This window comes from Cetorhinus maximus, chromosome 8 (assembly GCF_964194155.1).
Source record: "Cetorhinus maximus chromosome 8, sCetMax3.hap1.1, whole genome shotgun sequence".
Classification (NCBI taxonomy): Eukaryota; Metazoa; Chordata; class Chondrichthyes; order Lamniformes; family Cetorhinidae; genus Cetorhinus; species Cetorhinus maximus.
In genome coordinates, this window is record NC_135886.1 from 122,501,464 (window position 1) to 122,523,428 (window position 21,965).

A 21,965-nucleotide genomic window follows, 5' to 3' on the forward strand; every position below is an offset into this window, starting at 1 on the left:
GTCAGGAAAGAGCAGTTTTTAAGGTCGTGCAACCATGTGGAGGATATGTCATAGTGAGATTATTTCTGACAAATGCCACTTCTTTAATATTTCAATATGAATGAGTGTTAAATCGGATTGTCACCGAGAAGTTAATTGGGGAATTCTGGAGAAACCAGAGAGTTTGGAATGTGGAACTCGCTGCTGTGAGGATTGGTTGGTGCATATAGCATGGGTGTAATTAAGGGCAAGTTAGATAAGCACTTGAGGGACGAAGGAGTGGGAGGGTCTGCTGATAGGGTGAGATGAAGAGGAATAGGAGACGAATCGAATGGACCAGTTGGGCCAAATGTCCTGTTTCTGTGCTGTAAAATTCCCTCTAATTCTATGTAATATCTAAATAATTGAGCATCTTCAGCTCAGTGCTAGGGAAGTCTTTTTTTAACTTTTTGGGGAGGGACGGAAATGAATGTGAAGTTTGCAGATCTTGGGTCTATGGGAACCTAGCTTCCCTTGGCAAAACCCTGTAACTCTGCTCCGTGCTCCATGCTAATTCACCCCCATGCTCACAACCTCACCGTCACTATCTTGGTGCTGGCACATCAGAACATCACCTGTCCACCATTTCATACTCTCAACATGGCCATCCCCAGACCTCAACAATCCTTCAAAAACCCAATACCCTCTCTCTAATGCTTCCATATTCCTCTCCCTGCACCATTCCCCTCTGATTGCTTTCACAATGTAAACACCCGTCCCAACATTATTTAAACCATATTTCCTCCCACCGCTTCATAAGTACTTATACGCACCTACCTGCGAGCGGCAGCGTCTTCCTCTGGATCCTGGACTTCAAACCAAAATTCAGTATAAGGCTAAGCAAGCCTAGAATAATCAGGGTTGCAGTTTTACAGTTTCTGTGGCAAATCTTGTTAAAATTCTAGTTTATCCTAAATATTTTTCTAGTGTCCCCATTATACTTCATGTAATTTCAATTAGTGGCCCTGATCATAGTTGTGTGTTACAAGGCATTAAACCACCTATCCCCTGACTCGGGCACATTTTGAACTGAGAAATGTAACCATGTGGAGGATATTTCATATTGAGATGATAATTCCATTGCATAGCACTGACTATGGTCTCTCCTGCACAGCAAATGTAACTCCATCTCGGCCTGTTCCATCGGACTTGGCTGTGGTGATGTATACAAGTGGCTCTACAGGTCATCCAAAGGGAGTGATGATGATACACAGTAACCTGATAGCGGGTATGACTGGCCAATGTCAGAGGATACCTGGGCTAGGGTAAGTGGTAATCTTTCTCTATTTCACTTTCTTTACCGAATTTTCGGACATCCTAGAGTTGAATTAAGAAAATTCAGTCTCATCTGGTAAACTGGCACTGTCAAAATGGGCAATGTTTAAGTTTTCCCTTTTTATTTAAAAAAAAAACTTACAAACTCAGAGTTATTCTGCAGTGGCAGGCAATTGGAAGGGGCAGGCAGTTTTGAAATTTCCTGTTTCAGAGGAAGTGACCAAATGACAGGATGGCTTGGGGGGGGGGGTAGGGTTGTCGGGGGGGTGGGGGTTGTCGAGGGAGGTGGGGTGGTGGATGGAAAGCTGAAGCATTTGGCTTCAATTCTGTGCCTTTCCTTTGGTTTGGCTGAAATCACAAGAGTGGACAACTGTCACGCTCTGGATGGCATGCTGTTGAATATTGACTCACCGCCCCACTGCTAATTGAAACTCTCTTGTTTTTCATTTGGATAGTTTAAAATTAGAGAAATGTTATCATTATTTTTGCAGATAATCCATATGAGTTTGTCTCTTTTCAAAAAAAAAAAATCTGCCTGGAAGGTCAGCCCCAGACTTTAGATGATGCGTTAAAGTAAATGTAAACGCCTATTAGTTCATTTGACTCCATAACATTCAGATATAAAAACACACTCCATGATTATTTCTGGAACTTATTGTGTAACTGTGTGCATGCTGTTAGCCATGGCTCAGCGAGTAGCACTCTTGCCTCTAAGTCATAAGGTTGAAGTTCCACTTTGGATCACAAAATCAAGACTGACACTCCAGTGTGGCATTGAGGGAACACTGCACTGTTGGTGATGCTGTCCTTTGGGTGAAAATTTAAACTGAGGCCTCATCTGCCATGTAAGGGGGACAGGAATGATCCCATGGCACTACTTTTGAAGAAGAGCAAGGCTGTTCTTCCTGGTGCCCTGGGCAATATTTTCCCTCAACCTAAACCAGTGGTCATTATCTCATTGCTGTTTGTGGGAGCTTGCTGTATACATTACAATAATGACAACACTTAGGCCAGAATTTTTCCCTCTTCAGGCGGGCTCGGCGGGAGCAGGCGGGAGCAGGCGGGGGTGGTCGGGAAGGCAACCACTACCTGCGATTGGCTCTGCACCGCGATTTCACGCGGGTGGGCCAATTAAGGCCCACCCTGCATGGGTTGTGGGCGGCAGCACTACCTGTGTGGGCAGGGGGAGGAGGGAGAGCAGGTCTGGCACGCAGTTCGCGCATGCGCGCGAAAGAGCACTTCAATTTCCTTGAGGCACGGAGCTGCCTCAGGGAGATTGAACCGCTTTTTAAAAAAAAGTTAATAAAGGCAATAAAAATTTAATAAAACACGTCCCCCTCATGAGACTCTGTCACATGAGATGGGACCTGTTTTTAATTTCAAAATAAAGTTATTATTTAATGTTTATTAGCTTTAGGAAACCTCATCCCGCTCGTGGATGAGATTTCCCCGCTTGGCCTTTTCACCTGCCTGCAAGCCGAATGTAAAATTCTGGCCTTGAAGTACTCAATTGGCTGCTAGTATTTTTAGAAGCTCTGAGGTCATAAAAGGCTCTCTGTGCGCCAATAAATTGTTTGTGTAATTCTGGAACATGATGTGCCCCATATTCAAAAGTTAGAAGTCCACTTGGTCATGAGATTTTTCTGTTCTAAAGCTCTACCTTGTGTTTCGAGGATGAGATGTTTGTATCTTGGATTCATACTTCCTGTCAGAATACGTAGGAAACATCTAACCTGTGGTTACTTTTAATAAATTATTTTCTTTCTAAACTTGAGTTCTTCAGGTGCATCCTATTTTTTAAAAAAAATGGGGAAGTTCGAAGCTTTGAGACCTTAATCCCAAACTTTAAAAATGAGTCATTACTTAAATCTCGCATTGTATAAATACAAAATTGTTTAGGATTAAAACTAATATCTTGTGCTGAACAAATTGATGTTTCAGCAACAATCCTTTGTCGAGTTTATTAAATATGCCAAATGTTATCCTTTTTTAGACCCAAAGATACATATATTGGATATCTGCCATTGGCTCATGTGTTGGAGCTCACTGCAGAAATTTCCTGTGTTGCTTATGGCTGTCGAATCGGTTATTCGTCTCCTCAAACCCTGTCTGATCAGGTGAGCAATGTTTTGACTTTCCAAACATATGAAATAGGAACAGGAGTAGGCCATTCAGCCCCTCGAGCCTGCTCTGCCATTCAATAAGATCATGATTGATCTGTTTGTGTTTCAAGTTTTACATTCCCATATACCACCGCGACCCCCACCACCCCCAAAAAAAAAACCTTTGATTCCCTTTCCTAACAAGAATCTATCTACCTCTGACTTAAAAATATTCAGTGACCCCCGATTCCACGCCTTTTTTAAAAATATATTCGTTCACGGGATGTGGGCTTCGCTGGCTGGTCCAGCATTTATTGCCTGTCCCCAGTTGCACTTGAGAAGGTGGTGGTGAGGCAGAGAGTCCCAAACTTGCACAATCCTCTGAGAGAAAAAAAATTTCTCTTCATCTCTATCCTAAAAAGGCAATCCCTAATTTTAAGACAGGGCCCCCTAGTTCTGCACTCGCCCACAAGCAGAAACATCCTTTCCACGTCCACCTTGTCAATACCGTTCAGGATCTTATGTACTTCAATCAAGTCACCCCTCACTCTTCTAAACTCCAGCAGAAATAAGCCCAGTCTGTCCAACCTTTCCTCGTAAGACAACCCACTCATTCCAGGTATCAGTGTGGTAAACCTCCTCTGAACTACCTCAAATGCATTTACACCCTGCCTTAAATAAGGCGACCAAAACTGCACACAGTATTCGAGATGCAGTCTCACAAATGCCCTGTATAACTGAAGCATAACATCCTTACTTTTATGTTTAAGTCTCCTCATAATAAAGGATAGCATTCCATTAGTCGTCTTTATTACATGCTGTGCCTGCATACTAACTTTTTGTGACTCAAGCATGAGAACATCTAGATCCCTCTGCTTTTTTTATTCTTCCTGCCAAAGTGAACAACTTCACATTTTCCCACATTATACTCCATCTGCCAGATTTTTGCCCACTCTCTCAACTTACCTATATCCATCTGCAAACTCCTTATGTCGTCTTCACAACATTCTTTCCTACCTAATTTTGTGTTGCCTGCAAATTTAGCTACTGTGCCTTTGCTCCCCTCACAGAAGTCATTGATGTAAATTGTAAAAAGTTGAGGCCCCAGCACAGATCCCTGTGGGACTCCACTAGTCACGTCTTGCCAATTAGACAAAGACCCATTTATGCATGTTCTGTTTTCTGCCAGCCAGCCAACCCTCTATCCAGGCTAATATGTTACCCCCTACATCATGAGCTTTTATTTTCCACAATAACCTTTGATGTGGCACCTTGTCAAATGCTTTCTGGAAATCCAGTCTACTGGCTCCCCTTTATCCACAGCACATGTTACTTCTTCAAAGACCTCTAATAAATTGGTTAAACATGATTTCCTTTTCACAAAACCATGCTGACTCATTCTGATTACCTAGTATTTTCCTAAGTGCCCAGCTATAACCTCTTTAATGATCAACTCTAACATCTTCCCCATGACAGACGTCAGGCTAACTGGCCTACGGTTTCTTGTTTTCTGCCTCCCTCCTTTTTGAATGGAGGGGTTATATTTGCTACTTTCTAGTCTGATGGAGCCTTTCCAGAATATAGGAATTTTGAAATAGAAATTAACACCAATGCATCTATTATCTCATTAGGCACCTCTTTTAAAACCATAGGAAGAAGTCCATCAGGACCAGTAGACTTGTCAGCCCACAGCTCCATCAGTTTGCTCAGTACTACTTCCCTAGTGATTGGAATTTCACCAAGTTCCCCTCCAACAACCTGGGCCTGAATTTTCTGGCTGACGTGCGGGTGGCGGAGCCCACACGTCAGCGCTTAAAATGTCATGCAAACGTCCCGACGTCAGCACGTGGCATCGCGATGTTTAGGTCGGCAGGCGCGCTACGCAGTGCGACGTGCGCCCGCCATTAATTAAAGGCCTTGTTAAGGCCATTAAGTCACCAATTGTCGACAATTTTGAGGAGCCCGTGCAAACTTTGGCTCGGCGCACGGGCCCAACGGGCAGGCGGGTAAGTGATTTTTTAACAAAACTCATCCAGTGGCGGGATGAGGTTTGATTTCGGATTAAAAAGAAGTTTAATACAGTTTGTGTACTTCATTAACATGTCCCATCTCGTGTGACATTTTCACATGAGGGGGGCATGTTAATGATTTTTTTCATTTTTCTAGTTTTGAACTTTCACCATCTTTCAGCCAACTCCCTGAGGTGCCACTTAGCCTCAGGGAGATGTGCGTGCGCGCGAAAGAGCGCACTCTCGCAGTTGGGGAATTCCCCCCCTGCCTGCAGAGGGAGCGCATAGCGCTTCCTGTCGGGTGGCACGCTGGGCGGGGAATTCCCCTTAATTGGCCCGCCCACGTAAAATGGTGGCGGGGCCCGTTTCGGCGGCGGCGATCGGCTGCCCGCCCGCCCACCGCCGAGTTGGTCTGGCCCGCCCGCCCATCAAGGGCAAAATTCTGCCCCTGATCTATAGCCGTTACTGGAATGTTTTTTATATCCTCTACAGTGAAGACAGAAGCAAAATATTTGTTCATTTCATGCGCTGTTTCCTTATATCTACTATAACTCCCCATTCTCATTCTCTAAAGGACCAACACTCATTTGTACCTACTCTCTTCCTGTTTAAATACTTGTGGAAACTCTTGCTATCTGTTTTTACATTTCTAGCTAGCTTCCTCTCATACCCTAATTTCTTTCTCCTGATTAAACTTTTAGTCTAAAGGACTTCTCTATGACCTGTCTGGAGAAGGGTTTTTGGTAAGATCACATTTAAGTTCCTGGCTGAAGTTAGTTTTATAAAGCTGTAGATCACTTCATTCATTTCTATCTTAACAAAATAAAAGGAATGACTGTTATGACTGATGCAGTTGGTACAGCAGAGTTATTTAAAAATCCCAGAGGGAAACTTTGAACAACTGTCATAACCTATAATTTTAAGTGTTGTGTTTGAGATGCAACCCTAAATTCAGGAATCGGACCACCAGTTCTCAAGGTTTTACTTTAAACTAAATGACACATTTTATTAATTTATACAAGTTAAATATATACACATGGCTTCAAATTACTACTATCATAACTTTTAGCAAATTCCCAAACTAATCTCCATTAAGGCAACAGCAACCCATAGACTTAACCAGACACCAGGCAAAGCATTTTCACCTTACAAATTCAAAATGAGGTTCTTTTCACTTTGTGGAGACGGTTGGAGGCTTACAGCTGCCTTTTGATCTTACATTGCCTCTGCCCTGCACACACAAAACCGTTGAAGTTATACATAGCATTCGCTCATTGAATATAAATTCTCATTGTATCACCAGCTTCTTTGAACTCCACCTTTCACAATAAAACTCCTTTCATATTACCAATTTTATTAGTAATATAAACATATTGCTTGGTATCTGCTGGCTAGGTAGTAGTTTTCACCCCACTTCTTGAATGCTCTATTCAAAAATGCAAATGCATGCTATCTCTCTTGCATATCAAAGCTGGTACACATCAAAGCACCCAGACTAGCTGGATTTAATCCAATTAAGACACACCCACAGACTAAATCTCTGTTTTAAAAGAAAAAATATTTTCCAATAGTATTATAAATATTAATAGCGTCAAGACAATGACCAACTTTCCTTGCACATAATAAATGGAATTGCATGATACCCTAAACAGTTATCCGAAATGTAAATGACTTAAAGTGGGAGGTTATTTTTCACTGAACACAATGCCTACTGTACACTTGGCTCTGCACTCTTTCTGAACTTGTATGTTACTGCATTGATTTAATTTACTGACTGCTTCAGTTTGTGCATTGTCTGGATGTAGGATTGAACAAGTGTGTGTGTGTCATCAGTGCACCATTGTTTATTTTTGTTTTCTTCTATTGTTTCACAGTCAACTAAGATCAAAAAGGGCAGTAAAGGTGATTGTTCCATCCTGAAGCCAACACTGATGGCGGCTGTTCCAGTGAGTGAATAATCTGAGCTTTTATATTAAGCCTTTCAACTTGGAGTGTAATTTTTAGTAAAATTAACTCATTGCATTTTTGTGCAAAGAATAATCGGGGCTTGAGGGGATCGGATTGCTTGGATTCAAAGCCTTTAATTTGCTTTAAGTAGACTCTAATATACCAGTTTGGCAAAAATTGTAATGCAATAGATGGTATTAACAATATCAAAGTTTGCTGACAGAATATGAAAATAATTAATCCAATATTTATAGTTAGAGACTGAGTCTGAGAGCAGAAAGCCATTATGCTATTTGATGTTTCACCACTTTGATAACTCTCTACTTTTGTCTTATAGGAAATCATGGACCGAATTTATAAAAACGTCATGAGCAAAGTGCAGGAGATGAACTATATACAGAGAACTTTGTTCAAACTAGGTTATGATTACAAATTGGAACAGATCAAGAGAGGTTACGATGCGCCCCTCTGCAACATGTAAGGAAACCGTGAGATTTCACTAAAACTTAATCTCCACTAATTGCTTTGAGTAGGTTAAATATCATCAAAACAAGAGCATCTTCTTTTGAAAGATGTTAAAACAAAGTGGAGCTGGATGCCATTGTAGTGAGATGCAAATTGATTTCATCCTCTTAGAAAAGGAACGCAGTTACTTTGGACAGCTGACCAGGACTTAGCTTGCGTAATGCAGTGCTAGCCTTGAACAGGGCCAACTTATTTCACACCTAATTTTTATTTGGTATCTTCACGTAGTTTATTATGGTGACAGCTGCAAATGTAAATTGTTCTGTTTTGATTTTCACCTGACTCTGCTTTTTGGTTTACAGTGTGGTTATTTCTAATGGAATCTACCTCTGTCATTTTCTCCATGAGTGAGGCATTTTCTTTCAATTTAATTCAAATTTTTGTGTTCAACTACATATCCCTCTTGTTTCCCATGCCATGTACCACAAGGTGTTCTGCTTTAAACCTCTTCCAATGCTACTCAAACATTTTTTTTTCTTTTTTTTTAATTCATTCATGGGATGTGGGCATCGCTGGCTAGGCCAGCATTTGTTGCCCATCCCTAGTTGCCCTTGAGAAGGTGGTGGTGAGCTGCCTTCTTGAACTGCTGCAGTCCATGTGGAGTGGGTACACCCACAGTGCTGTTAGGAAGGGAGTTCCAGAATTTTGACCCAGCGACAGTGAAGGAGCGACGATATATTTCCAAGTCAGGATGGTGAGTGACTTGGAGGGGAACTTCTAGGTGGTGGTGTTCCCATCTATCTGCTGCCCTTGTCCTTCCAAATGGTAGTGGTCGTGTGTTTGGAAGGTGCTGTCTAATGAGCTTTGGTGAATTCCTGCAGTGCATCTTGTAGATGGTACACACTGCTGCTACTGTGCGTCGGTGGTGGAGGGAGTGAATGTTTGTGGATATGGTGCCAATCAAGCATGCTGCTTTGTCCTGGATGGTATCAAGCTTCCTGAGTGTTGTGGGAGCTGCACTCATCCAGGCAAGTGGGGGGAGTATTCCATCACATTCCTGACTTGTGCCTTGTAGATGGTGGAGAGACTTTGGGGAGTCAGGAGGCAAGTTACTCGTCGTAGGATTCCTAGCCTCTGACCTGCTCTTGTAGCCAGAGTATTTATATGGCTAGTCCAGTTCAGTTTCTGGTCAATGGTAACCCCCCCAGGATGTTCATATTGGGGGATTCAGTGGTGGTAATGCCATTGAACATCAAGGGGTGTGGTTGGATTCTCTCTTGTTGGAGGTGGTCATTGCCTGAACTTATGTGGTGCAAATGTTACTTGCCACTTGTCAGCCCAAGCCTCGATATTGTCCAGGTCTTACTGCATTTGGACATAGACTGTTTCCATATCTGAGGAGTCGTGATTGGTGCTGAACATTGTGCAATCATCAGTGAACATCCCCACTTCTGACCTTATGATGGAAGGAAGTTCATTGATGAAGCAGCTGAAGATGGTTGGGCCTAGGACACTACCTTGAGGAACTCCTGTGGTGATGTCCTGGAGCTGAGATGATTCACCTCCAACAGCCACAACCATCCTCCTTTGTGCTAGGTATGACTCCAAACAGCGGAGAGTTTTCCCCCTGATTCCCATTGACTCCAGTTTTACTCGGGCTCCACGATGCCACACTCTCAAATGTTGCCTTGATGTCAAGGGCAGTCAGTCTCACCTAACCTTGGGAGTTCAGCTCTTTTTTCCATGTTTGAACCAAGGTTGTAATGAGGTCAGGGGCTTAGTGGCCCTGGTGGAACCCAAACTGGGCGTCAGCAAGCAGGTTATTGCTAAGCAAGTGTTGCTTGTCAGCACTGTTGATGACCGCTTCCATTACTTTACTGACGATGGAGAGTAGACTGATGGGGTGGTAATTGGCTGGGTTGGATTTGTCCTGCTTTTTGTGTACAGGACGTACCTGGGCAATTTTCCACATAGCCGGGTAAATGCCAGTGTTGTAGCAGTAGTGGAACAGCTTGGCCAGGGGTGCGACATGTTCTGGAGCACAAGTCTTCAGTACTATTGCCAGAATATTGTCAGGGCCCATAGCCTTTGCAGTATTCAATGCCTTTAGCCATTTCTTGATATAACATGGAGTGAATAGAATTGGCTGAAGACTGGCATTTGTGATGCTGGGGGCCTCCAGAGGAGTCCAAGATGGAGCATCTACTCAGCACTTCTGGCTGAAGATTGTAGCAAATGCTTCAGCCTTATATTTTGCACTTGGGTACCGATTCCCCCATCATTGAGGATGGGGATATTTGTGGAGCCTTCTCCTCCAGTGAGTTGTTTAATTGTCCACCACCATTCACGACTGCAGAGCTTAGGTCTGATCCATTGGTTGAGGGATCACTTAGCCCTGTCCATCACTTGCTGCTTACGCTGCTTGGCACACAAGTAGTCTTATGTTAGAGTTTCACCAGGTTGACACCTCATTTTTAGGTATGCCTGGTCCTGCTCCTGGCATGCCCTCCTGCACTCTTCATTGAACCAGGGTTGATCCTCTGGCTTGATGGTAATGGTAGAGTGGGGGGTTATGCCGGGCCATGAGGCTACAGGTTGTGTTTGAGTACAGTTCTGCTGCTGCTGCTGATGGTCCACAACGCCTCGTGGATGCCCAGTCTTGAGTTGCTAGATCTGTTCGATATCTATCCCATTTAGCACGATGGTAGTGCCACATAACATGATGGAGGGCATCTTCAATGTGAAGACGGGACTTCGTCTCCACAACGATTGTGCGGTGGTCTCTCTTACTGATACTGTCATGGACAGATACATCTGCAGCAGGTGGGTTGGTGAGGATGAGGTCAAGTATGTTTTTCCCTCTTATTAGTTCCCCCTCCAACTGCCGCAGACCCAGTCTAGCAGTTATGTCCTTTAGGACTCGGCCAGCTCGGTCAGGAGTGGTACTACTGAGCCACCCTTGATGGTGGACATTGAAGTCCCCACCCAGAGAACATTCTGCACCCTTGCCGCCCTCAGTGCTTCCTCCAAGTGGGGTTCAACACGGAGGAGCACTGATTCATCAGCTGAGGGCAGGTGGTACATGGTAATCAGCAGGAGGCTTCCTTGCCCATGTTTGACCTGATGCCATGAGACTTCATGGGGTCCGGAGTCGATGTTGTAGACACCCAGGCCAACATGGTTAAGGTCATACCTGGACCTTTCAAGTTGGGAGTGCTAACCTACCATAGTGTATTTTTTTGTCTTTTTTTGTCTTTCCTCCACTGAGGAAAGACAAAAATCTGCTTTATCAGAAATAAATTTGAATGCCATATCATTTCATGGTTGTTTTTGTGTATGGTAGCATCTAGCAATTATTTTCTTAGTCAAGTTCTACAAATGTTATTCACTTCTCCATTCATTCACATCTTGTATATTTATTTCTGTTATTGTTGACTTACACTTACAAAAATGGTGACCAGAAACTGATCTGGACCAGCAATATAGCTAGTGTAGCTACAAGAGCAGGTCATAGGCAGGGAATTCTGCAGCAAGTAGCTCACCTCCTGACTCCCCAAAAACCTGTCCACCATCTACAAGGCACAAGTAAGAAGAGTGATGACACCCAATAAGGAGATATTGGGGCAGATGACCAAAAGCTTGGCCAAAGATTTTAAGGAGCATCTTGAAGGAGGAAAGAGAGATAGAGAGGCAAGTTACATACAAACATACAAATTAGGAGCAGGAGTAGGCCATTCAGCCGCTCGAGCCTGCTTCGCCATTTGATAGGATCTTGTTGATCGAGATTGTAGCCTCAACTGTATTTTCCTGCCTCCCCTCTATATCCAGTTTCAAGGCTTAGGACCTAGACATCTGAAGCCATGGCCATCGATGGTGGAACACTTAAAATCAGGGATGTGCCAGAGGCCAGAATTGGAGGAATGCAGATATCCCTGAGGTGCATGGGGCTGGGCAAGATTGCAGAGATAGGGAGGAGCAAGGCCACGGAGGGTTTTGAAAACCAGGATGACAATTCGTCGCAAGTTAGTACAATGAGCAGCACAGTTTTGGATGAGCTCAAGTTTACAGAGGGTGCCAAATGGGTTTCTATCCAGGAGAGCATTTTAACCTGTCAGCTATCTATTCCAAATACAAAGGCACTATTTTGTCTGAAATACCAATTTGTTTTTCTAGAAGTATTTCAGGTAACTGTACTTAATAGAACTTTATAATTTTACGGCTTCCTTTCTTGCACCCGCACTGTTACCTCTGGTGTCTCCAAAGGACTCTATCTTCGGTCCCCTCTGTTTCTCATCTGCATACTGTCTCCCGGCAAAATCATTTGAAGGCACAGCATTAATTTTCACGTGTATGCAGAGAGCACCCAGCTCTACCACACCAACGTTTCTCTTGACTCTTCCACTGTTGTTAAATTATCAGACTGCTTATCTGATGTCCAATATTGAATGAGCAGAAATTTCCTCCAATTAAATATTGGTAAGATTGAATCCATTGTTTTCAGTCCCCATTCCAAACCCTATTCCTTAACTGCAAGCTAATTCCACTTTGGCTGCAGACTGAGACTGAACCAGTCTTTTAACAACTTTGTTGTTATATCTGACCGCGAGATGAACTTCTGATCACACATTCGTGCCATCACGAAGACTGCCTATTTCTATGTCCCTGAATTCACTATTGTCTTGGCAGACTCAGCTACTCCAACACATTCCTGACTGGTCTCCCACATTCTATGCTCCTTAAACTTAAGATCATCCAAAACTTTGCCTGTGTTTTAACTTGCAGCAAGTTTTGTTCCCTTATCACCCCTGTGCTCGCTGACCCACAGTGACTCTTGATAAAGCAATATCTTGATTTTAAGATTCTCATCCTTGTTTTTGATTCCTTCCATGGCCTCACCCCTCTCTAGCTCCGCAGTCTTCTCCAGCCCCACAATCCTCCAAGATATTTGTGCACACCTGTTTTAATCGCTCTACCATTTATAGCTGCACCTTCAGTTGCCTAGGCTCAAAGGTCTGTAATTCCATCCTCTATCACCTCTACCTCTCTTTGCTGCTTTAAGAGACACCTTAAAACCTACCACTTAGATCAACCTTTTGGTCATTTGACCCAATATCTCCTTAAGTGGCTCGGTGTCACACTTTGTCTTATAATGCTGCTGTTATGCATCTTGGGATGTTTTATGTTAAATGTGCTGTTTAAAAAAAAAAATATAAGTTGTTTTATATACCTTATGGAAGAAAATTAAACGTGCTTGCGGATATGTGCGTTGTATATTATAGTATTGGGTATCTGGAATCACCATATTAAATGCCATTTCTGTGCCCAATTTTATTGGAGTTTTTTGTGTTCACAATAGGATATTATTTAAGAAAGTGAAAGCTCTGTTGGGAGGAAATGTTCGAATGATGCTGTCTGGCGGGGCTCCTCTTTCTCCTCAAACACAAAGGTTTATGAATGTGTGTTTCTGCTGTCCAGTAGGTCAAGGTTATGGCCTGACTGAAACGTGTGGTGCTGGAACTATCACCGAAGGTGAGTGCTTGAACCATCAAAGAAAATCGTGCTCCTTGGGGAGTGGTAGCTGATTCTGGGGGGGCCAAGAGAAGTGATCTGGGAAACTAATTGGGCACATTTAATATACTTCAGGGAATAAAGTGGAGTTGTGGGAAAATGGCCGAAGCGATTAGCCTGATTAATTGGAGTGATTTTTTTCCCTAACTCTTTCTTTTTAAATAATTACCAACATTTTTGAAGTTGTGTTAAATTCTAGTCCATTTTCACTTTATAGCTGTGTGTATGTGCATATTTTTTTTAAAGGAAGAGATCGTCTTCTAATTGCTGTTAACGAAGCTCTGTAGGAGAGCCACCGGTGAAAAGGGTCTTTGTTTCTCATGTTTCTTGCTTAATAAATAAGGTGGCATATGTGCTGAGCAAAATGCCGTAATGTTATGGAAAATAAGTTTCTATCCCCTGGCTTTCAATGTTTAAATAGGGAAGATATGAAAACACTGGAAAAACACAGTAGGTCAGTCAACATCTGAAAGAAAGGCAGCCTAAGATGTTGATCAATTCAAATCAAGTTGACCATTGCTGACGACAACTCCCACTATAAGTATAGTATTTCAGGGTTTTTGAATAGCTTTGTTTGTGTTCAGAGTTTCTACCATGACCAACACTTGGAAGCAATAATGGTTGTGCAGTTAGCACTTATTGTTCCAAGTATTTTGGATTTTCCAATGACTTTTCCAAGAAGTGTCAGTATGTTTAACAACTTTTCCCTTTGCCAAGCCTGCCTCCTAGGAAATGGTTTGGACAAGGAGAACCTATGAAAATGAAGCTTTTAAACTGATCTTCTGCATCTTTATAGCAACACTGTTTTGAAGTTTTGTTTTAAATGTTTAGTCTTTTTACACCGAAGTATTGTTTAAACTCAATTGTCATAATTAACTAGATTGCAGTAGTGCATTATCCCTCTGCTACATTAGAGAGGGCTGCTCTTGTTAACCACATACAAGCATCATCCTATCCCGTGTATCAGCAATGATTGTTTAATGCTGCATTATGTGCTCTGCTGGAGATATCGTTAAGAAATGCTTACCTACTTGAACGAAAGGAACACATTGTTGTTAAATACCAATATTTCAACTGGAAAGAGGATACTGACATTGACGGATGTAATACGTGTCTTAACATGGGAGCCTGGTGATGTACAAGCATGGATAAAAATCACACGTTTTATCTGCACCGCTGGCTCCATAATAGGGTGCAAATGTCTGTAGTTAAGGCACTATTTATTTAATTTATTGCTCAGATTTCTGAAAGGATTCCAAATTCTAACCACAGTATTTTTCTAATTTTAGTATTGGACTACAGCACAGGCAGAGTTGGAGCCCCGCTGATCTGTTGTGAAATCAAACTGAGAGACTGGGAAGAAGGTGCTTATACATAATCTACATACAGACTTACCTTGGGCTGACTGTGTAATTCATTTGGTATAGGCGTAAATGTCTTGGCACTGTATCATTAGAGGCAAGAATTGAAACCCCTTGATCAACATCACACCACAAGCCTGTGTACTTTCCCGCACTAGATGCAGAACTTGTTGAGGGAAGGACGTAAAGATTTTGTGACACAGGCCTGTAGTACAGGAGCTTTGTGACGAGATTGGGCCTAATCTCCATGGTCAATCATGTTCTTTTTTTAAAAAAAATTGAATGTTGTTCCTTCTGGTCCAGAGTGTGGTTCCCACGAGAAGTGGTAATCTCTGAATTTGCCCAAGTGATTGTATCAGCAGGACAATGGGGAAGGAGCCGGGGAGTGGCACTAATCTTTCAAAGAGCTGTTGTGGGCATGATGGGCTGAATGGTCTCCATCTGTTACTGTATGGTTCTAAAATTATTCAGCCATGTAGGAGCGGGGCATGAAAAGAAAGAGAAGGGATTGCAGTGGAATATGATCAACCTATTTAAGATCCCTTGTATTTCTGACAGGGTGGCTGGCTACTGATCAGATGTAGGAACCTTGCCTGGCTTTCCATTGCCATGGTCAAGGACTTTGAATCCAAAGTCCCCTACCACTACTAGGCTAAAGTGGCACAGACCAGGGTTAAACTGGATCAGTGCACTCATTAGTACTCGAGTTTGCTGAGCATTTTCCATGCAGATAACAAAATGCATTGCAATGCTAATTGGCAGTTTATAGAAACCTTGAGCAAGTCGATTATGTATATGCGCATGTGCACCCAGGGTGCATGTGTGCATGGGGTATGCATGTGCGCGGGGGCGTGAGTTCGTAAATAATCTGGGCGCTTTGTTGATTGAACATTGAACTTCTGAAAGGTTCAACAGGAATTGAGTTGTGGTCTTCGTACCTGCTGATCCTTATTGTTAAACTCTAGGTGGATACACCACTCGTGACCAGCCCAACCCAAGAGGAGAAATTCTGATTGGTGGACCAAATGTGGCAATGGGGTACTTCAAAACAAATAAATCCAGTAATGATTTTTTTGAGGATGGCAACGGCCAGCGTTGGTTTTGCACGGGAGATGTTGGTGAATTCCACCCAGATGGCTGCTTACAGATAATTGGTAAGTGACAATGGGGAGGTATAACCTGAATTGGAGAACGGGATTTGAGCTTGGTAAAAGGGAAATCCAAGACAGATATGAAAGCAAAATCCTGCGGATGCTGGAAATCTGAAATAAAAACAGAAAATGCTGGAAGAACTCGGCAGGTCTGGAAGCATCTGTGGTGAGAGAAACGAAGTTAACGTTTTGAGTCCAATATGACACTTCTTCGGAACCGGTTGACTCTTAACTGCCCTCTGCCTTGGCTTAGCAAGCCACTCAGTTGTACAAAACTGCCACAAAGTCTAAAAGGAATGAAACCGGACAGACCACCCGGCATCGACCTAGGTACCTGAAACGACAACAGTACATCCAGCTCTGTTGACCCTACAAAGTCCTCCTTACTAACATCTGGAGGCTTGTGCCAAAATTGAGAGAGCTGTCCACAGACTAGCCAAGCAACAGCCTGACAGTCATGCTCACAGAATCATACCTTACAGACAATGTCCCAGACACCACCATCACCATCTCTAGTGCCACCATCCTCAACAGAGGTGGCAGCGGCACAGTGGTATACAGTCAGGAGGAAGCTGCCCTGGGAGTCCTCAACATCGACTCTGGACCACATGAAGCCTAATGGCATCAGGTCAAACATGGGCAAGGAAACCCTTGATTAACATCTACTGCCCTGCCCTCAGCTGATGAATCAGTGCTCTTCCATGTTGAACACCATTTAGAAGAAGTCCTGAGTGTGGCAAGGGCATAGAATGTACTCTGGGTAGGACTTCATCATCACCAAGAGTGGCTGAGAGCACCACTATTGACCGACCTGGCTGAGTCCTATAGGACATAGCTGCTGGACTGGGACTGTGCAAGTGGTGAGGGAACCAACAAGAGGGAAAAACATTTGGGCCTTGTCCTCACCAACTTACCTGTCGCAGATGGACCTGTTCATGACAGGATTGGTAAAAGTAAGCACTGCCCAGTCCTTGTGGAGACTAAATTCTATTTTCATATTGAGGATACCCTCTATTGTGTTGTGTGGCACTACCACCATGCTAAATGGGATAGATTTCGCTCAGATCTAGTAACTCAACTGGGCACCCATGAAGCGCTGTGGGCCATCCGCAGCACCAGAACTGTACTCGAACACAATCTGTAACCTCATGGCCTGGCATATCCCCCACTCTACCATTACCATCAAGCCAGGGGCTGAACCCCAGGTCCAATGAAGAGTGCAGGAGGGCATACCAGGAGCAGCACCAGACACACCTAAAAATGAGGTGTCAACCTGGTGAAGCTACAACACAGGACTACTTGCATGTTAAATAGTGGAAGCAGCACGCGATAGGCAGAGCTAAGTGACCCACAACCAACGGACCGAGATCTAATCTCTGCAGTCCTGTCACATCCAGTCGTGAATGGTGGTGGACCATTAAATAACTCACTGAAGGAGGAGGCTGCACAAATATCCCTATCCTCAGTGATGGGGGAAGCCCAGAACATCAGTGCAAAAGATAAGGCTGAAGCATTTGCAACTACCTTCAACCAGAAGTGCCAGGTAGATGATCCATCTCAGCCTTCTCTGGAGGTCCCCAGCATCACAGATGCCCGTCTTCAGCCAACTCGATTCACTCCACGAGATATCAAGAAGCAGCTGAAGGCACTGGATACCGCAAAGGCTATGGGACCTGACAACATTCTGGCAATAGCACAAGACTTGTGCTCCAGAACTTGCCACGTCCCTAGCTGAGTTGTTCTCGTACAGCTAAAACACTGGTATCTACCTGGCTGTGTGGAAAATTTGCCCAGATATATCCTGTACACAAAAAGCAGGACAAATTCAACCTGTCCAATTACCACCATATCAGTCTACTCTCGATCATCAGTAATGGAAGCTATCATCGAAAGTGCTATCAAGAGGTACTTACTCAGCAATAACCTGCTCACTGCCACACAGTTTGAATTCTACCAGAGCCACTCAGTTCCTGACCTCATTACAGCCTTGGTTCAAACATGGACAGAAGAGCTGAACACGAGAGGTGAGGTGAAGGTGACTGCCCTTGACGTTAACATAGAAACATAGAAAATAGGAGCAGGAGTAGGCCATTCGGCCCTTAGAGCCTGCTCCGCCATTCATTATGATCATGACTGAGCATTTGACAGTGTGTGGCATCAAGCCTAACAAAACTAGGGTCAGGGGGGAATTCTCCACTGGTTGGAGTCATACCTAGCACAAAAGAAGATGGTTGTGGTTGTTGGAGGTCAGTCATCTCAGCCTCATCTCAGAGCATCACTGCAGGAGTTCCTCAGGGTAGTGTCCTCGGCCCGACCATCTTCAACTGTTTCATCAATGACCTTCCCTCCATCGTAAAGGTCAGAAGTGGGGATATTCACTGATGATTGCACCATTTGTGACTCCTCAGATACCGAAGCAGTACATACCCATATGCAGCAAGACCTGGACAATATTTGGGCTTGGTCTGATAAGTGGCAAGTAACATTTCGTGCCATACAAGTGCCAGGCAATGACCATCTCCAACAAGAGAGAACCCAACCGTCTCCCCGTGACATTCAGTGGCATTACCATTGCTGAATCCTCCACCAACATCCTGCACTGCAGCGGTTCAAGTTGGCAGTTCACCACCACCTTCTCAAAGGGCAAATGCTGGCCTAGCCAGTGACGCCCACATTCCATGAAAGAATAAAAAAATGTGGATGAATATCGCGATTTCAGTGGGAATATTTGCTAGATTTTGGCATATTTTATTAAGAGTGCATTTTATAAATTGCTTTACACTTGAACAGGATAGTTCTTATGTCATTCTTTTGAAAAGTAGAATTTAACTGCCAGTGGGATCTTTACCAAGAGCTACGTTTTTTTTTGAAATCTCTAATGTCCTGAAGTTTAGTTATACACTACCTGAGTTGGGCTCCTGTGGTTCGATATCATTTGAACATCTGGGCAAGCTTTCTGCCTTGAAATCTCCTTTATCACTGTATTCTTTTTAAATTTAGCATTTGGAGCTACGGTACTAATCACTTATCCATCATTCTCTGTCTAATTTTTCATGAGTTTGAACTTGTTGTGTGACAATATAATTGTCTATTCTATAGATCGCAAGAAAGATTTAGTAAAGCTACAAGCTGGAGAATACGTGTCTTTGGGCAAAGTTGAGTCTGCCTTAAAGAGCTGCTCCCTCATTGATAATATTTGTGCGTATGCAAACAGGTAGGACCAAACTTCTATCCCAATCTGGTAATTGTATTCTGCAATTATTTATGAAGTTGTAGATGTTTTTCCATTTGGCAGATGTCCAAAGGGGTTTTGTAAATTTTAGTTTTTCTTTTTTAAAAGCAGGCCAGCTGAAGGTGAATATAACCCATGGCCATAAATAATAAAACAATTTTAATGAGAGCGAGGGATGTGTTAAATGGAACAGTTATACCCCATATTGACCAGGGAAGGAGTTAAGTGAAAAGGCAAATGAAATTGTATAGCAGTGGTTAGATCTGATTTTGAGTATTGTGTGCAGTATTGGTCATTATAATATAGGAAGAATAATATTGTCCTTGACGGGGTGCATATTTGGGCAGGAACACGTGACACCTGGCCTCAAGAATCTTAAATTGTAGAAAATTGGGATGTTTCTGATCGGAAGTGATTGGGAGAGAAGTAAGACTTGTGGTCAAGAAGTTTTCAAAATTGTGAAGAAGTTTGATTGAAGTATGCAACAATCAAAATAAGTTTTTTTTTAGAAGGAGTAAATAGGAAACTTGACTCATACCATTAACATGAAGGAATGAACATTTCAAGTAAGTTAGCAGGGTAGGTTAATGAACAACAATTTGCATTTATATAGCACCTCTAACATCATGAAGCACTTTGTGGTGTTTTTGTCAAATAAAATCTGATGCAGAGCCTCGTAAGAAATTATTAGGACAGATGATCAAAACCTTGATCAAAGAGGTTGGTTTTAACAAGTGTCTTTAACAGAGGTAGAGAAGTTTATGGAGGGAATTCCAGAGCTTAGGGCCTACGCAGCTGAAAGCACAGCTGCCATTGGTGGATTGATTGATATAGGACGTGGGCAAGAGATAAGAATTGGAGGACACTGAGGTCACAAGAGGGTTGAAGGGCTGAAGGAGGTTACAGAAATAAGCTGGTCAAGGCCATGGAGGGATATGAAAACATGTCTCACAACAAGGAGAGGCACAAATATTCCTGGAGGAAGAGAGGATAGGGAGATGTGGTGAGAAGGTGCAGTCCAGAGCCAGCAAAGATGGCAAGCTTGTGCAAATAGCACTTTCTTATTAATTCCCTGTATATTATACATTGTGACTCAAGTGCAAGCTTTATATTGGTACAGCTAGTCTGTCCTTAGAATTTGTTTTCATTAACAGGAATTTTTAAGAAGTCATTAACTCTGCTAATATTGTGTCCACTGAGTCTATGTGAACTTCTAAGTACTCATGTGAACTGGGACTTTTGTATATTTTAGGATGTTTCTTAAAGGTTGTGGTTATTAAACCCATATAACACCTTACAGTTCTTTTTAGAACGCTTTGTACAACTGTAGCTATATAAAGGCATTCTGTGTCGAAGTTAAAAGTTTCCCACATATCCATTTGTTTCATCCTTACTCCTGTAATGGTGCACGAAGCTGTAAGTACCAGTAGAGATGCCGTTCATCACTTGCATTACATAAATATTGACCTATAGCTGAACACAGGAAATAGAGAAGTTTTGCTCTCTAGTGGATTAATTCTAGAGAGGCGTCTGTGGAGAGAGAAACTGAGTTAATGTTTTGAGTCCAATCCGAAGAAGTGTCATATTTGACTTGAAATGTTAACTCTGTTTCCCTCTCCACCGATGCTGCTAGACTGGCTGAGGTTTTCCAAAATGTTCTGTTTTTATTTAAGCCCTAGTGATCAGTTAGGGAAGGGGAAAAATATTTTATAATCATGCAAATTTGATCACGAGATACGAAACAATTATACGAAAGATTGGTAGAAATTTTTCAAGCTTGCCAGTCTCTGGATGAGGAGAAAGCTTTAATGGAACAAAAGTCTTTAGTGTGTGTAAAAGGAAACTAAATTAAGAATCGAGTCCTGATCTCTAGTGCCTTGTGGTTGAACCTAAACCCACATACCTGTTTTCTTCACAGTGAACAATCTTACGTGATTAGTTTTGTGGTACCCAATCAGAAGAAGCTGACTGCCCTTGCGGAGCAGAAGCAAGTTCAGGGAACATGGGAGGAAATTTGTAACGATAGCAAGATGGAAGCCGAGGTGCTGCGGGAGATCAAAGAAGCATCAGCTTCCAGTGAGTAGAGTTGATCGATCAGCCTCCACTTAATATAGCTGACTGTTCAGGCTTAGAAATGGAGCAGATTTGACTGTTTAGCATACCATGTGTATTTCAATTTGCTTTTAATTGGAACATATGATTAGTGCGGAAATATAGATGATTGAAAAAAACTAGGAGTAAAATTTGTCCAACATTTTTGATCCTCAGTTCCTGCTCTTTTAAAATACATATGGCACAGTGGAAACAACAACCTGTTCTGACTTCAATTGAATGCCATTTTCTTCAAACTGTCGGGGTGCAAGGTTTCAAAATTAAGGTGCAGAACATAATGTTTGGTGGCTTCTCGGTGTAACAGGTTGTGGTTCTTGTGTCCTGCCATGAAGCTAGTAAAGCAGAAAAGGCAGGAGCTTGTAGACATGGAGCAGAATATTGCGCTCGTCAGGCAGGCGCGCGCCTGACCCGACCGAGCGTAAAAATGACACACGATGATCATCGCGCACTCGTGATATTTCGGTCGGCCAGCGCACCTGCCGGCAATTAAGCGGCTTATTAAGACCCTTCAGGAACTAATTGACTTGAATTTTTTGCTGCCCGTCCAACCGTTCGATTGGCGGGCAGGCGAAAAGGCCAAGTGCCCTTAGCAGTTTTGGCAAAACTTCATCCACTGGCCAGATGAGGTTTCGTCCAGTGATTATAAGAACTTTTTGCACTCATGTTTTACGTGTCCCTGCTCATTGACATGAGGGGGCATGTTTTCATTATTCTAAAATTCTTTA

At 42.9% G+C, this 21,965-nt stretch overlaps 1 protein-coding gene across 8 annotated transcripts in view; it reads left to right on the forward strand.

Annotated features, from left to right (window-relative positions):
• Positions 1–21,965, forward strand: part of acsl4a (acyl-CoA synthetase long chain family member 4a) — a 90,785-nt gene that overhangs the window by 64,151 nt on the left and 4,669 nt on the right. For all 8 annotated transcript variants that reach the window (XM_078547525.1, XM_078547522.1, XM_078547528.1 and 5 more), the window contains exons 7-15: positions 1,133–1,283; positions 3,287–3,410; positions 7,279–7,350; positions 7,689–7,828; positions 13,173–13,345; positions 14,674–14,748; positions 15,711–15,899; positions 18,996–19,110; positions 21,047–21,204. In XM_078547525.1, the coding sequence (XP_078403651.1) occupies positions 1,133–1,283; positions 3,287–3,410; positions 7,279–7,350; positions 7,689–7,828; positions 13,173–13,345; positions 14,674–14,748; positions 15,711–15,899; positions 18,996–19,110; positions 21,047–21,204 (1,197 nt within the window). The remainder of the gene's footprint in view (positions 1–1,132; positions 1,284–3,286; positions 3,411–7,278; positions 7,351–7,688; positions 7,829–13,172; positions 13,346–14,673; positions 14,749–15,710; positions 15,900–18,995; positions 19,111–21,046; positions 21,205–21,965) is intronic.